The sequence below is a fragment of the Mandrillus leucophaeus genome, unplaced genomic scaffold, assembly GCF_000951045.1.
Source record: "Mandrillus leucophaeus isolate KB7577 unplaced genomic scaffold, Mleu.le_1.0 Scaffold889, whole genome shotgun sequence".
Taxonomy (NCBI): domain Eukaryota; kingdom Metazoa; phylum Chordata; class Mammalia; order Primates; family Cercopithecidae; genus Mandrillus; species Mandrillus leucophaeus.
In genome coordinates this window covers 1,121,086-1,135,731 of record NW_012109685.1, presented here as the reverse complement: position 1 = coordinate 1,135,731, position 14,646 = coordinate 1,121,086, and the positions used below count along the sequence as shown (strand labels likewise).

Here is a 14,646-nt window from a genome sequence, read left to right as displayed (position 1 = left end):
CTCTGTTCCCCAAGGAATCTCACATAAGACCTTTTAAAGCTGAGCCCAACCATGGGATTATCCTCAAATACCTGTGAATTGAGTGATCCTCTCCTCTTAAGGTCCCATAATAAACTTGGAGCTCCTAGATCTGTTAGATAGTGACATTCTTTACTGACCACAGGTCATGAACCCTGTACAGGAACTGTGTAGACAAGGGTATGAGGCAACTGGACTTCTATCATCCCTGCAAGTTGAGACTGACTCCTTAAAGGTAAGCGTACCCTTCCAGTCAAAGCCTTGGTAAAACAACCACTTTCTCCCATTGTGTCCTGCTGCAAAAGAAAAATGGATTCTTATTCCACTGATGCAAATGGCTATATTGCCATAAGTTGAGAATACTCACAGAGAGTTTCCAAATTCTGGAGGAACCAGGCAGAGAGAAAAAAAACATGTTCCAAAGTTTGTTTATAGAAGTATCCCTTACTCAATTGTTAAAGGTTGTAAATAGTTCAAAATAAGTTTCCTTGACTATGAAAACCCAAGCAAGGATCAGCAATATTCCAACCAAAAGTCAAAAAAGTTGCTTCAGCTTTCTGAGCTCAGTCCATTTAGTTAACTCTTGTTTTGCTTGATATTTGTGAAGTTTCAGCTCTTCCTGAGTCCTGTACTGTTTTCCTTTATTACAATGTTACAGTTTCCAAAATTATCATAAGCCTATATTTCACAGCACCTTTTACAGTTCTATAGCTTATTAGAAACCATCTTTTGAAAAGGATTAAAACAAGACAACAATTGTCTGTGAATAGCAAAATGTCCAGGGTAGTTACAGTTAGAAACACAACTGACAAAAAAGTTTGGTTATCTCCCTTATGGTTTACAGTAACTTAAAATAGCAACTGAGGACTAAGCTCTGATTTTTATCTTGCCCAAATTCCTTTCTAAGGGGTCTGGGGAGTCATGCCCTACAAACCATAATTTCTCATCGGATGGGTTGTATTTAACCCTGTATATTGTGACTTACTTTCCAATTTGACTCTGGCATAACAAGGAAGAAAATCACAATGTTTTACCCCAAGTCCTTGCCATACCTTAAAATTGTCCTGCAAAATCTCTTCTGGGAAAAGTCCACATTCTGGCTGGGCACGGTGGCTCACGCCCGTAATCCCAGCACTTTGGAAGGCCAAGGCGGGTGGATCACGAGGTCAGGAGATCAAGACCATCCTAGATAACACGGTGAAACTCCATCTCTACTAAAAATACAAAAAGTCAGCTGGGCGTGGCAGGAGAATGGTGTGAACCTGGGAGGCGGAGCTTGCAGTGAGCCAAGATTGCACCATTGCACTCCAGCCTGGGTGACAGAGCGAGACTCCATCTCAAAAAAAAAAAAAAAGTCCACATTCTCTAGAAATATAGAAAATCTCCTTTCCCCTTTGTTTTCTTTCCTTTGTTTCCAGATCCAAGAGATAATCAACTAACAGTCAGGTACCCTTTTAGGTCTCATAAACATTTTACAAGTCTGCTATCTGAGAGATTCCTCTGCACAACAAATCTTGGTCTCCACAGTCCTTTATCTTAGCCTGAACATTCCTTTCCATTGATCTCAGGTCTTCAGATAAACTCAACTAATTGTCAGCCAGAAAATGTTTAAATTTACCTATAGTCTGGAAGCATTGCCCCCCTGCCCCCACTTTAAGTTGTCCCACCTTTCTGAACCATATCAATGTATTTCTTAAATGTATTTGATTGATGTCTGATGCCTCTCTAAAAATATATAAAACCAAGCTGCACCCTACCACCTTGGGCATATGTTGTCAGGACCTCCTGAGGGCTGTGTCACAGGCCATAGTCACTCATATTTGACTCAGAATAAATCTCTGAAAATATTTTATGGAATTTGACTCTTCATAGACAGTAGTTTCAATTCTGTGTTATAATAGTAATTCCTAGCATTTTTAACTTTAAGATAAAACTTGGTAAGTTGCTTTGTGTGCTAACTGCAGCCAAAGTTTGCTTTCTTAATTAAGGGCCTGGTTATTCCATATGTCCCCAGGCCTTACCAATTGTCAAGCCAGCAAGTCAAATAGTTCTCAAAACCCAAAAAGCAGTTTGTAACCTTAAAACACTTAGCAAACCTTGCATCTGATCTGCAGTTTACGAATAATCTTTAAGGCTTTTATTTCTCAAAGATTAAAGTCATGTGAACTGAAAGGTACCACAGATTTTATATTCCCTTTAAAAAATACTTGATCCAAGCGCTTATCTTTCTTTAGGCCAAATTAGTTAGAGAGCTTTTGAAAGACATTACATACAGTACACAGACATGTAGAAGAAAACCCAGTCGCTGGGTGGAGCCTTTTAAAGGACAGGCATGGGAAAACATGCAGATATCAAAACGGAAAGAGACTTATTCCCTAAGGCAGGATTGCTAAACAAAGCCTTGCCAAGCAGTTACAGGCCATGCCCTCAGGATGTAAAACAAGATGGAGGCTTGCAGCACAAACCATACAGACTTGCAAAGCACACCAGATTGGCTACAGCCCAAGACTAGCCCCACAAATCCTTTTTCACAATTAAGCTTTACAGAAAAAATGAACAGTGATTGTTAGGAGATCTGGCCTAGCAAAGGGATATCTTTAAGGCTTAACTGCTGATGGAGTGGAGAGGAGGAAAGAAAAAAAAATTTTAATGCTTGAGGAGGAACCTCTTATTCTTATGCAACTGATTCCTCCACCAGGAAGAAAAGATTAAGCTTAATTACTGTCCAATAGAGTTAAACCTGTTAGCCAGGGAAGAGGAAGGCTGTGGCAGCACTCTGTCGCTGGGACCAGTCAGCTGGTTGTGGGGGACTTTTGAGCCATGCATCCTAGCCCTGCGCAGGGAGTGGAGATCAGCTTGGAGCTGCTGCTCACCAGTCTGTCCTGAAAAAGGAAGAAAAAGGTCATGAAAATTCTCCCAACCCCAGGGAGCGACTGTGGTGGTGGTGAGGTTTCCCATAAGCTCAGAAGTCCAAGGATGAAAAGGCTTAGAGGCCACAGTGAGAGGTTTTGTGTTCTCATTTCCCTCACCACTTCTTGAGCCCCCACATTGCACACTGAAAATGTTGCAGGACTTTTCCTTACTGCAGCTAAAGATGGTGTTCTTTGTCCCACGGCCACGAAAATTCAGGCTTGCAGACAATTTGAATGGTGAATAAAACAGGGTTTTATTGGGTGAAAAGGAAGGAAAGGGGGAAAGAGGGACTCCCTAGGCCAGAGTCCCTGCTACAGCACTTCCCTCCAGACTGTTCAAATCCCAGGTTCCACACAGGAAGAGGAAGGGCCAGGCTCCTCCCCACTGCAAAGGGTGTGAACTTCCCAAGGCTCCACCTCGGTGGAAGGGCTGGTTGGAGTTTCTCCAGGGACCCCCTCCCACTTGACTGTCTCATTAATATTTTTTGGGTGAATGATATTTTTCTATTTAATATTATATCTGTGAGATTTATCTAGTTGTTGCATGTGTCAATAGTTTATTCGTTTTAATTGCTATACAGTTTTTCATTGTATATGCCACAATTTAATTATCTTGCTCCTTCTTGTTGATAAACATTGGGTTGTTTCCGGTTTTAGACTATTATGAGTAATGCTGCCATTAATATTCTTGTCTAAAAGGGCCATTTACACTCATTTTTTGGCACTCCTTTCTCTTGGTTCCTTGAATTTTCAGGTCATACAGTTCATATATATTTAGCTTTAGTACATACTGCCAAACGGTTTTCTAAAGTGTACTAATTTTCACTCCTACAAGCAATGTAGAATAGTTTTTGTTGCTCCATATCCTCATCAACACTTGGCATCCTCAGTGCTTTAATACTAGCCATTTAGTGGTATCTCACTGTGGTTTCGCTTTCCCTGATAACTAATGATGTTGAGCACCTTCTCATATGTGGGTTGAACATTTGGATATTCTCTTTTTTGAAGTGTTTAAATATTTTTGCACATTTTTAGAATAAGATTTTCAATCTTTTTTTGTTATTGATTTGTGAGAGTTCACTGTATATTCTAGAAATGATACTTTATTGCATATTTGGACTGGAGGTACTTTCTCCTAATTTATGGCTTGACTTTTTACTCTTTTAGTGTTGTCTTTTGAGTAAAGATTTTAATTTTAATGAAGTTCAACTTAGCAGTCTTTTCTTTTGTGATTAATGGTTTCTGTGTTCTTTTTAAGACATCTTTGCTATCCCAAGTTCATGAAGACTTTGTTGTCTTGTAGATGCTTTACTGTTTTACCTTTCATATTTATTTCTATGATTATCTTTAGTTAGTTTTTGTGCATGGTGTGAAGTAAGTTTCAACATTCAGTGTTTTTCTACATGGATATTCTATTGACCCAGCACCGTTTAGCAAAACAACCATCCATTTCCCACTGAATCGAGTGGCTTTTCTGTGGTAAATAAGGAGATCATATGTTTTGGGTTATGTTTGCGTTTTTCTGTATGTGTACCAACACCACATTATAAAAAAAAAAATTATATCTGATTGCTTAAAGCTCTCTAGCTTATTCTCCTTTAATTTTGCCTTTTACTATTTTAGCTTTTTTTCTATAGTTTCATATAAATTTGAGAATCAGCATGTCAGTTTTACACATAGACACACACACACACACACACACACACACACATATCCCCCATACTGTTAGGATTTTAATTGGCATTGCTCTGAATCTAGAGATAAAAACCGAGAAATAACATCTTAACAATTTTAGGTCTTGCATTCTAAGTATTTTGTTTATCCCTTCAGTTATTTAGGTCTTTAATTTCTGTCAGCCATGTTTTGTAGATTTTAGTGTTCAGATCTTGGATGAGGTGTTTGGGTTTTATAAAAATGACTATTAATCCGAATCATTAATTGGTAATGTTTACAAAATCTCTAATAATTTTACTATTATTTAGAGTCTGCAATTGTATTAAGATCTCTGAGATAGCAATTTTCCATATTAGCTAAGTAATATCTATAAGTACTCAGTACTATAATTTCACTTACTTTACAAATTGTGTTCAACATGTTTTTTGTAGTATATTTGCTGCTTATTTTAAAATTTGATTAAGTGGTAGCATTATTTAAAATCTGATTTATTTTCTGGTTAAATATATTAAGATGATACCCTGTCACCGCACCTGAGGTCTGTGATATATTTGTTAAATGAAGGGGGAACTGGTGAGTCGGCAATTTCAATTTGGTTTTAAGTAGTTTATCTCCTCTCTATATTAAAAACTTCTAAGTTATTAAACCCAAACATCAATTTTAGACATAGAGAATTAAAGTTGTGATTAAATGATGCCAAAATATTTAATCAATTTAGTTTAAAACGTTAAACTAATGGTCTTAACTGTCCAGTTGTACAGTTATCTTGGCATAATTCAAAAATTGGCTGTAATTTTGTCTGAATTAACTGAATTAGCCTGATTCAATTTAAACATATCCTAAGATGTTGAAAAACTGGTATGTGCATATCCATTACTGTATCAGTGTGTAGTGGTAGTATTAAACGTGTACATTCACTGAGTTGGGACTATCTTTTATTTCTTTGAATATCACTAAATGCCATAGCACATAAGTAAACTCTCTCAATTATTTTATTTCTTTTTTTTAAATTATAGGCCACTTTTGTATGGTAGAGATCTTTGCTTTTTAAATTTTATTTTAATAACTTCCATGTATGTTCCCTTTAGTTTTTAAAGTTTAATATCACCCAACACCAAAACTTGAATTAAAGTTGTGATAAAATATACTAGTAGTTCACTTGTTTTACTGTTTTACTTTGAATACGAAAGTTTAATGATGTTAAAACTAGCTTATTTCCAAAAGTCAAGGATACATAAAGTGTTGAAATAATAGTTATAATAATAATGGCTAACACTAACATGTATTCACTGTGAGCCAAGCAGTGTTCTTAGCACTCTACATAAAAAACCACAGGTAACCCTCACAAAAACACCGAGGTGGGTAATGTTCTTATCCTCATTTTACAGAAATTTAATAAATGGTTTAATTTATTTCCATTTTATCTTAAGTTTCTCATTGTACTGTGTAATTAAAATTCATTTGAAGAATTTGATAGAAAACATAATGCAAATCTTCTATGCTTTTTTGTCTTTTTAAATAGAAGACTCATGCCCTATCCTGAGAATAGAGGGACATCAGCTGACCTATGACAACATAAACAAAGTTGAAGTTTCAGGTAGGCAATATAATCCTTTGCAAAGTAATATTTTATGTAAAGTTATCACCAAATGCTAGATATGGAATACATTATAGGTGAATCTTTGATACTGCAATTTAAGATACAGCATTAACATAAAAATTTTAAGAATTCTTTTTAATTTTTTTTTTTTTTCAGTCTCACTGTCACTCAGGCTGGAGTGCAGTGGTGCAATCTCAGCTCGCTGCAACCTCTGCCTCCTGGGTTCAAGCAATTCTCCTGCCTAAGCCTCCCAAGTAGCTGGGACTACAGGCACATGGCTAAAATTTGTATTTTTAGTAGAGATGGGGTTTTACCACATTGGCCAGGCTGGTCTCGAACTCCTGGTCTCAAGTGATCCATCTACCTTGGCCTCCCACAGTGCTGGGATTGCAGGTGTGAGCCACCCCCAGCCCATAAAAATTTAAGGTAGATGATGTAGAAAAAGTTCTGAGAGCAGGGTTCTATATGTTTAATCTGTGATCAACAATAGCTCAACTTCTTGGAGAAAAAAAAAATTATTTAAAATTATACAAGTTGTGACCATTGTAGAAATTTTGGAAGAAGAAAAAAAATTGTGAGAAGAAAGATGTCACTACCCAGATAAAGACAAGATTACCATTTTGGTAATCCTTCTTATCTTTCCTTTTGGTAATCTTTCTTATCTTTCTTTCTCCTTCTTTTTCTCCTCCTCCTCTTTCTCTCCCATGTAAATGCTAATGAGCGTGTGACACACAAACACGTATAATTCTTATATTACATTCATGTGTAAACATTTCCTCTCATCAATATACATTTCTTTAAAGCATGATTTTGTAAAAGGTTGCTTAGATTTAAACTGAATGGCTGTTTGCTTAGATTTAAACTGAATGGCTGTACTATTTTTAATCTAATTTTCTTACTTTAGACATCAGAGCTGCTGCAGTGAGTTACTCTAATTTTTACTTAAGATAATTCCTAGGTCAAAGGAAATCAAAATTGATTTTTTTTGAAATATATTCACGAAATTTTTTCTAGGAAAATGGCTACACGTTTTATATGCAAAGTGAATTTCATTCTCTTTTACACTAACGGGAGAAAAATAAAATCAAGAAATTTAGCTGATCCCAAGCAGCGAGATTTTGTTTGAAGTAGATCAATTAATAGATAAGGGCAACACAAAATTCTGTTTAGAAATCAACATTTCTATTAGTTTATTAAATTTAACAAAACTGCTGTATTGAATCATTTGTTGCATTTGACAGGTTTTGATCTAGGAGAGAGCTTTTCTCTAAGACGCGCATTTTGTGAAAGTGATAAAACCTGTTTCAAATTGGGAAGTGCACTTCTTATTAGAGACACTATGTAAGTAAAAAATTATTTTCTTTATGTTTAATAATACTTCATAAATTATTTTCTAAAGAGATTTCAAATAATTTGGTTCAAAAATAAAGTTTTTCAATAGCATCATCCTCACTGGAATGCGGTGGTAAATGTGTTGTTAATGTATTTGTTGTTTATAAAAATCATTGCAATCTAATCTTTGCTCTACAGTGTAAATACCATTTATATGTACAGAAAAAAGGCACGATCATTAGAGAATAGTAATTAGACCCATTTCTGAAGAAACATTGTTTATGTTTAAAGTAGACATAACCAATATTAGGTTTTTCAATGTAAACATTAAAACATAAGGCATTATATAGATTCAGAGCCAAAAGACTGATATTTATTGTATAAATTTTTAGATTTTCTATGCCTCAAGTTAAAATAAAATAATTTAGCTCTTAGGTGTTCATCTCATCTATTGTATAGCGTACATAGTAAATAAAAAGCTGTTTTTGTGCTTTTATTTTTGGTCTTGATACTCATTTAATTTTAAAATAGATTTACCAAAGTTTTCTCTTATTTTTGCTTTCTTTTTTCTACAGATACACTTAGAGTTAAAAAAAAAAATCACTTTCCATTCAGATAGTGACAATTGGTCAGCAGCCATACAAGGCAACAGTGATTTCCCACATAGTTGACAATAATTAAAGGATGACTTGATAGTAATTCAGAAAGCTGAGTTATCAGGCAGACAGGTAGCACATATGGTCAGGGTAATTATTCCTGGAGTCCAAGATGAATGTTCTCATGTATGAATATACTGCAATAAAAACCCATCAAAATTCTACTTAATATGCAACACATATGTTTTTGTGTGAAAATATGTATTTATGTTCTCACTTCCTGGGCGGTAGCCTAATATTTAAGACAGACAAGATTGTGAAGAACCTCAAAATTTGAATTCTTAAAGGGAAAAAGCATTAATCATCTCATTGCCCTTCCTCAGATGTTCTGGGTAAATGAGGTTCATAACCTATGCTTTCTCCTTGAGAAAAGTTTCTTTTAAACCTATTTTGTGATACTTTTGGTAATTTTCATTTAATGACTGAAATGGTTCCTTAAAAGTAAACTGCTCAATACTTGGTAAGAAACAAGAATATTAAGGAAGGAAGGAATTTCAAATCAGGGGATATAATGGGTGATTGTTAGGTGGGACACTTCAGCAGATGTAACTGTACGGACCTGTGCTACAGCGGCCGCTGTTCAGGTGGTCTCATAAGCAGGCATTAAACTCTCAGGGCACAGCAGTTCCATGCTTAGGTATGCATATGCCATAAAGGAAAGATGAAAAGCGCAATATTTCTTACATGTATATATTTAGATGTTTCTTAACTAGTAGTAGATAACTTTAATTAATAAATTTAAGAAAGGCAATACATTCTGTTTAAAAATTAAGATGCATTTTCTCTCCCCACCTTCTTTTGGATTTAAACCCCTGTAATTCTGGCCAGATGGCAAAAGGATTGGAGTGAAACCTTTTAAAATTCACTGGACTGCATGTGAGAAGACTTAGCTAATTTTAAGTAGCTACATTGGAAAACTTGCTACCACGTTTAGACAATGCTATTTCTTTTTGAATTCATGTGATTATAAATATTAGGCATGACTTGGAATTTGTTTTCTGAATTTTGGGTTCGAAATCACTGCCCAATCCATGGGTAATGAATATAAGTGAATTCTCTGGTTCTGTGGAGCAGAACTCTGGTACCTCCACTATAGGAAACTGGGGGTATCTGGTTGAGCTGCCCCGCGAGTGTCAAGTAGCTTGGCTCATTTCCACTTACATTTCACTTGTTGAGCCAAGTATGCTAGGATGCTTCTCTTGCATGATGCCATTTTGATTTTTCAATGAGGCTGGAGTAAAGTTGCAGCTATTTATATATTTGTAAATAAGCTGCTTTGCAGAGTCAGCATGGGAAAAGGCAGATACTATTTTATATGGAAAATGTGGATGCTTTCTGTGCCTGAGCTTGCTTTTATTGTTCTGGCATAGCTCAGGTGAGATTCATGAGAGGAGAGACCTAATAAGTATGTTGGTCTGATACCTGTTAGGCATATTCAATGCCTTGGGCCTTGCTTAATGTAAAACTCCCAAAGACTGCTTTTGCAGGGGCCTTCCAGATAGACATCTGTCAGGTCCACGACACAGGTACTAACAAGGGTAAATCGTGAGTCTCAGGCAAAATTCAAGTCACCTTTTATCTCTGGATAACAATGCAGTAACCAAGGGCTTCTGCCCTGGGCAATGGTATCACACCTCATTAGTTGCCCATGGTTCTTTTGTGTCCTGAACCCATGCTAAAGTTATAGAGAAGCTTATGAGAGGCCACACAGACAGCATATATGTTCCCTGGAGGATGGTCCCTTCCCCGGCCATTCCCCTGCCAACGGTTAATTGTGGAGGCCACATTCTAAATATCCAAGGAGTAACTTGTAAATTACACTGCAGACTCTCCCCGCAGGGGGCCACAATAGCCAACCATCTGCAGTGAGGGGCTTGGAGGGTTCATGGCCAACACCAGGTATTTTTTGTTGTCGTTTCCCTACCTTTAGGGGTGTTGGGGCAGGCAATAACAGATTACTGTTCATCCCTTTACCTGGTTGTAGAAGGTCATCCTTCCTCTCATAGATCTGGCCACATGGCCTGGCCCTACATGGGTCAGTGACTAACTAGCTAATTATGTAACTTTCAGGTAATGAACCACAAGGTTAAGCCTTGATAAACTGCCCAGCATCAGTGCAGATTACCACAGATGTCACCTCCTTGGTGATCACTATCTACACTGCCTTGAGTTCAGTTTATTAACTACTTTATCTATACCTGGTTTTAAACCATATGGTGTCAGTGTTAGGCTAGACTGCAGCAGCAATCAAGACAGCAGCAGTCCTCTGGCTAGACCTATCTGTATACCATGGCCGCTCAGGAATGGCGGGGATGCCTCAGGCTCCATGGCCTTGTCTTGCATTAGGATGATAGGCTTCAAGACCTCTTGTAAATCTGCTGCTAAGGAACTTGTACTCAGCATACTTCACTGCTGCAAGTAGGGGCCCCACTTCGCTAAAGTGGATGTCTGCACCTTCCCTATCCAGGGGGTCGTTACCCATGAGTGTACCTGCCACGCTGTTCGGTATACTATGCATGATGACTATAGCTCATTCTGCCATGCTTTTATGAACCTGAAGGGCAGCATATGCACTTACTAACTGCTTCCCAATCCCGGGGGTTGTTATCCGTGAATGCACCCATCCTGCTATTACCAACTGCTTTTCTATCAAGGAATACCAGAGCTCAGCTCCCTTCCATAGTTGGGACCAAAAACCTACTGGCATTCTCAGGTGCCCCGTGCACTGCCATAGGCCCTAACTGAAACTCTCTGTGGTCACAGGCACATCTAGCTTAAATGGGCACCTCTGGTCAATTACCTGTAGGGCTTGTGCCTGCTAACTAGCCTGCTTGGCTACCAGAAAGACTGTCTCAGCAACATCATCCCAATCCTAGGCAAGAGGAGCGTTGCCGCTTCTAAATCTGCAGGAGAATCAGAGGTTAACATAACATCATTAATAAGATCATGACATGTGGTGGGGCTATGCATATAGCCCTGCAGCAACACTGTGAAAGTCCATTGTCAACCTCCCAAGAAGGCAAACTGACAGCCTTCTGCCTCCCCGAGGGCTGCCATAGCAGTAGTCACTTCATGTAGGCAGCACCCTACATATGGGGTGAGAACAGCAGCCAGAGATCCAAAAGCACTCGTGGGCACTGAGCCCAGCACAAGATCCCTCATGTGGGAGGGAAAGCGTTCATCATCTGGCCCCCAGGTATTCAAGTCAAACGGTCTGCTCTATACCCATCTTCCAGAGTATTTGCACAAAATGAGTATATGATCACCCTTTACTCATAGTTTCTAGTATCTCTCCGGCATCATTCCAAACAGTCCGTATGGCTGCCATTAGCCACTCAATTAATGTGTGTTCACCATGCCCTTGTGCCAACCATTGGCACAGCTACAACCACTGACGAAGGGAGGGATGAGTTGTGATAGAAGCCTAGCTTTTCCATCTCAGAGGTGGAGCAAGAAATGCTGCCAGCCCCCTTGTGCCAAAGATGGAGTAGCCAGGCAGGGAGGGGCACTGGGTGCTGCTGACACCTTTTACCTAACTCTAACAACTCAGTGGGTGTGTGAGCACTGTAAGAGGTGTGTTCCACCACTGTGGGGGGCCCCAGGCCTCTCCACTGGGTTCCCATCGGATGGTCATATTGTACCTTCTGACAGTTCATAGGGTGAGCCCTCAGTGGTGGAGCCCCCTCTTCCTCACCAAATGGGATCACACCAAATGGGACTGTCCAGCCTGGAGGACGGGCTCAAGGTCGCACTAACAGCTGTTGCTAACTCCTGTTCCAAGCTGTTTATCTGGGCCTCCAAGTGCCCTGCTTGTACCTGGACATCCCTCACCCCCAGGTTTTGCTTCAAGCTGTGCATTTGGGTCCCCAGGTACACGGCTTGCACTGGGAGGTCCCTTATCTCTGGGACTGAGTATGTATTTCACACAGTGCAGTCAGAAATGCCTATCCAACTCTGCTGGTGAAGGTGCATTCCTTCTCCGTGCTGCGTGCTTCCAGTTGCCTTGGTGCTTTCTCCACACTCGCAGGAGACGCATCAACTGCCTCCCACATTTCCACTGGGGCCCATCCAGGCAGCACCGCTGACAACAGGTACAACAGCCCATGCTGCAGCCACATAGCCAACCCAGGAGCCTTCAGGGGCCAAAGACTCACTCACCGTATCCTGCCAACTATGCCAATTGTCAGGTCCATGACTATGCCAAATGTTATGCTGGGGTCAGATTCCAGCTCATGCTGAGGTCTGAAGGGAGTGGGTGGGTGAGCAGAGAGCTAAAAGAACACTTGGAGGGCTGTAGGCAGGTGAAAGGTAGTTTTATTCAGCAGCTCTCTCATCGGCAGCTTACACACACTATCTCCCACACTGTTCACCTTGTCTTGGCTGCTTCATCCAGTGGCTCCCACACACAGCTGCATGGACAGCTCTCCCTTCAGGGTCAGCAGCTTAACTCTTTCCCTGGGCATGAGTGAGCTGAGCTGTGTCCTGGCTCCCCGCTGTTCATCTGCAAAGATGGACAGCTTTGACTCTCTCTTTCTCTGGGTGCAAGTGCACTTGTACAGTGTCAGCAGGGCAATTATACCTTTCACAGACAATAGTGGCGTAGGGCCAAGGGATGGCCTTCCCATGTTATGGCTACATGGCTGTGATAACAAGTGGAGTTATGTGCCTATGCTCTAAACTCACTGAGTCACTCTGAATGTTTACCTCGGCCTATCCTTGACCAAAGCACAGCCGTGTTCCTTACAACGTCATTGTACACTTAGAGGTGGCGCAGGCTGAGGGGTTTTATGAGTTTTGTTGGCTTTAAGTTCATGTCCATTTCTTCAGTATTTATGGGATAGCATAATAATCTTCAGCAAGTAGGAAACCCGAACTATAAAGTTGGAAGCTGTGTAATGTTTTTCAGAAATATTTGAACTCTGAACTTTAACAGTTCCTTTGAAAATAATCCTAAATATGGACAAAACTGTTATATGTGTTGTAGCATGATTTTTACCTTGTGTTTTCTACTGTTGAATGATTTATCCCATGGGACTACCTTTTCTACACGGATCTTTACACTATTTTGAGATTATTATTATTATTATTATTATTATTATCTGAGACGGAGTCTCATTCTGTCCCCCAGGCTAGAGTGCAGTGGCACCGTCTCGATTCACTGCAACCTCCACCTCCTGGTTTCAAACGATTCTCCTGCCTCAGCCTCCTAAGTAGCTATGATTACAGGCATGCACCACCACGCCTGGCTAATTTTTGTATTTTTAGTAGAGACAGGGTTTCACCATGTTAACCAGGCTGGTCTCAAACTCCTGACCTCAGGTGATCCACCCGCCTCGGCCTCCCAAAGTGCTGGGATTACACACGTGAGCCACTGCACCCAGCCGATTTTGATCTTTATAAATAACACTACAATATACGAGAAAGTTGATTTTTTCTGTATTTAGGATTATTTTCATATAATTGATTTTTAGAAATAAAATTACTTGTTCATTTTTAGGGATCTTGAGATATACTACAAATTATGTCCAATCATTGTTTTCTCCATGTATTCTGCATATTTTCCAATATCTTCTGTAGCACTAGGCATTATCATGTTAAGATTTTGTGTTTTGTTTGACTTAAAACTTGTGCAGTTACAAATAGAAGCTGTAGTTTACTGTATAATTTTCATAGAAGTTCCTAAAATGTTTCTGTTTTGCTAAAGGGTGAATAAGAGGTAGCATTCGGTAAGTCACTGAAATGAATGCAGTCTAGTCTAGAGCTTCTCCTTTTACTCAGCAAGCATTTGTTGAGCATCACTATGGCCCAGGCACTTTGCTAGGTTCTGAGCTTACATTGGTGAAAGAATGCGGATCTAGTCTTTCCTTCCTGGAACCTGCTAGAAAGATACACAGTGCAAGGAAAAGCTACACTTCCCCTTGCTTTGCCTTCATAGAAGGCAGCTGAGATGTATTGCCTTCTATTGTTCACAGACTGCATGGCTCAAATTTCACCCCTTATAAAGGCTAAACTTCCTTAAGCATCACACACAAGGCTAATTTTCAATGTTTTCATTCCTTCCCTCTTAAGGGACTATTTTGTAACACATGGTTCATTTATATTGCTCTTCTTTGAGTCCTCTCCAAGTTCTCAAAACAAATTCAGAGGCTGAAAACTTGTTCAGAACTCTGATATCGAAGCATCTACTTGCTGAGTGTTTTAGAAGGATTACTTTACAATTCCATTAAGCTCTAGAGAATGCCTATTTTATGCATCCCTTGGGTTTTCATTTGGGGCATGTCTTCATTGTGTAGATAGGAATTTTCCTATATAAGGATAGGTGACTTAGTCACAAAGTTGTCCAGCTGTTTTATGAGATTGTATGACTGTTACACATGATTATGTCATCACTGTATTTCCTTCATTGCAGTTTGGCATACCAAGAATCTGAGGTTGTAAGTCATAAAGTCGTACT

At 39.3% G+C, this 14,646-nt stretch overlaps 1 protein-coding gene across 1 annotated transcript in view; it reads left to right on the top strand.

Annotated features, from left to right (window-relative positions):
- COL19A1 (collagen, type XIX, alpha 1) overlaps positions 1-14,646 on the top strand; it is a 350,354-nt gene that overhangs the window by 30,363 nt on the left and 305,345 nt on the right. Inside the window, exons 3-4 of the mRNA XM_011969393.1 lie at positions 6,127-6,201; positions 7,446-7,545. Of these exons, the coding sequence (XP_011824783.1) occupies positions 6,127-6,201; positions 7,446-7,545 (175 nt within the window). The remainder of the gene's footprint in view (positions 1-6,126; positions 6,202-7,445; positions 7,546-14,646) is intronic.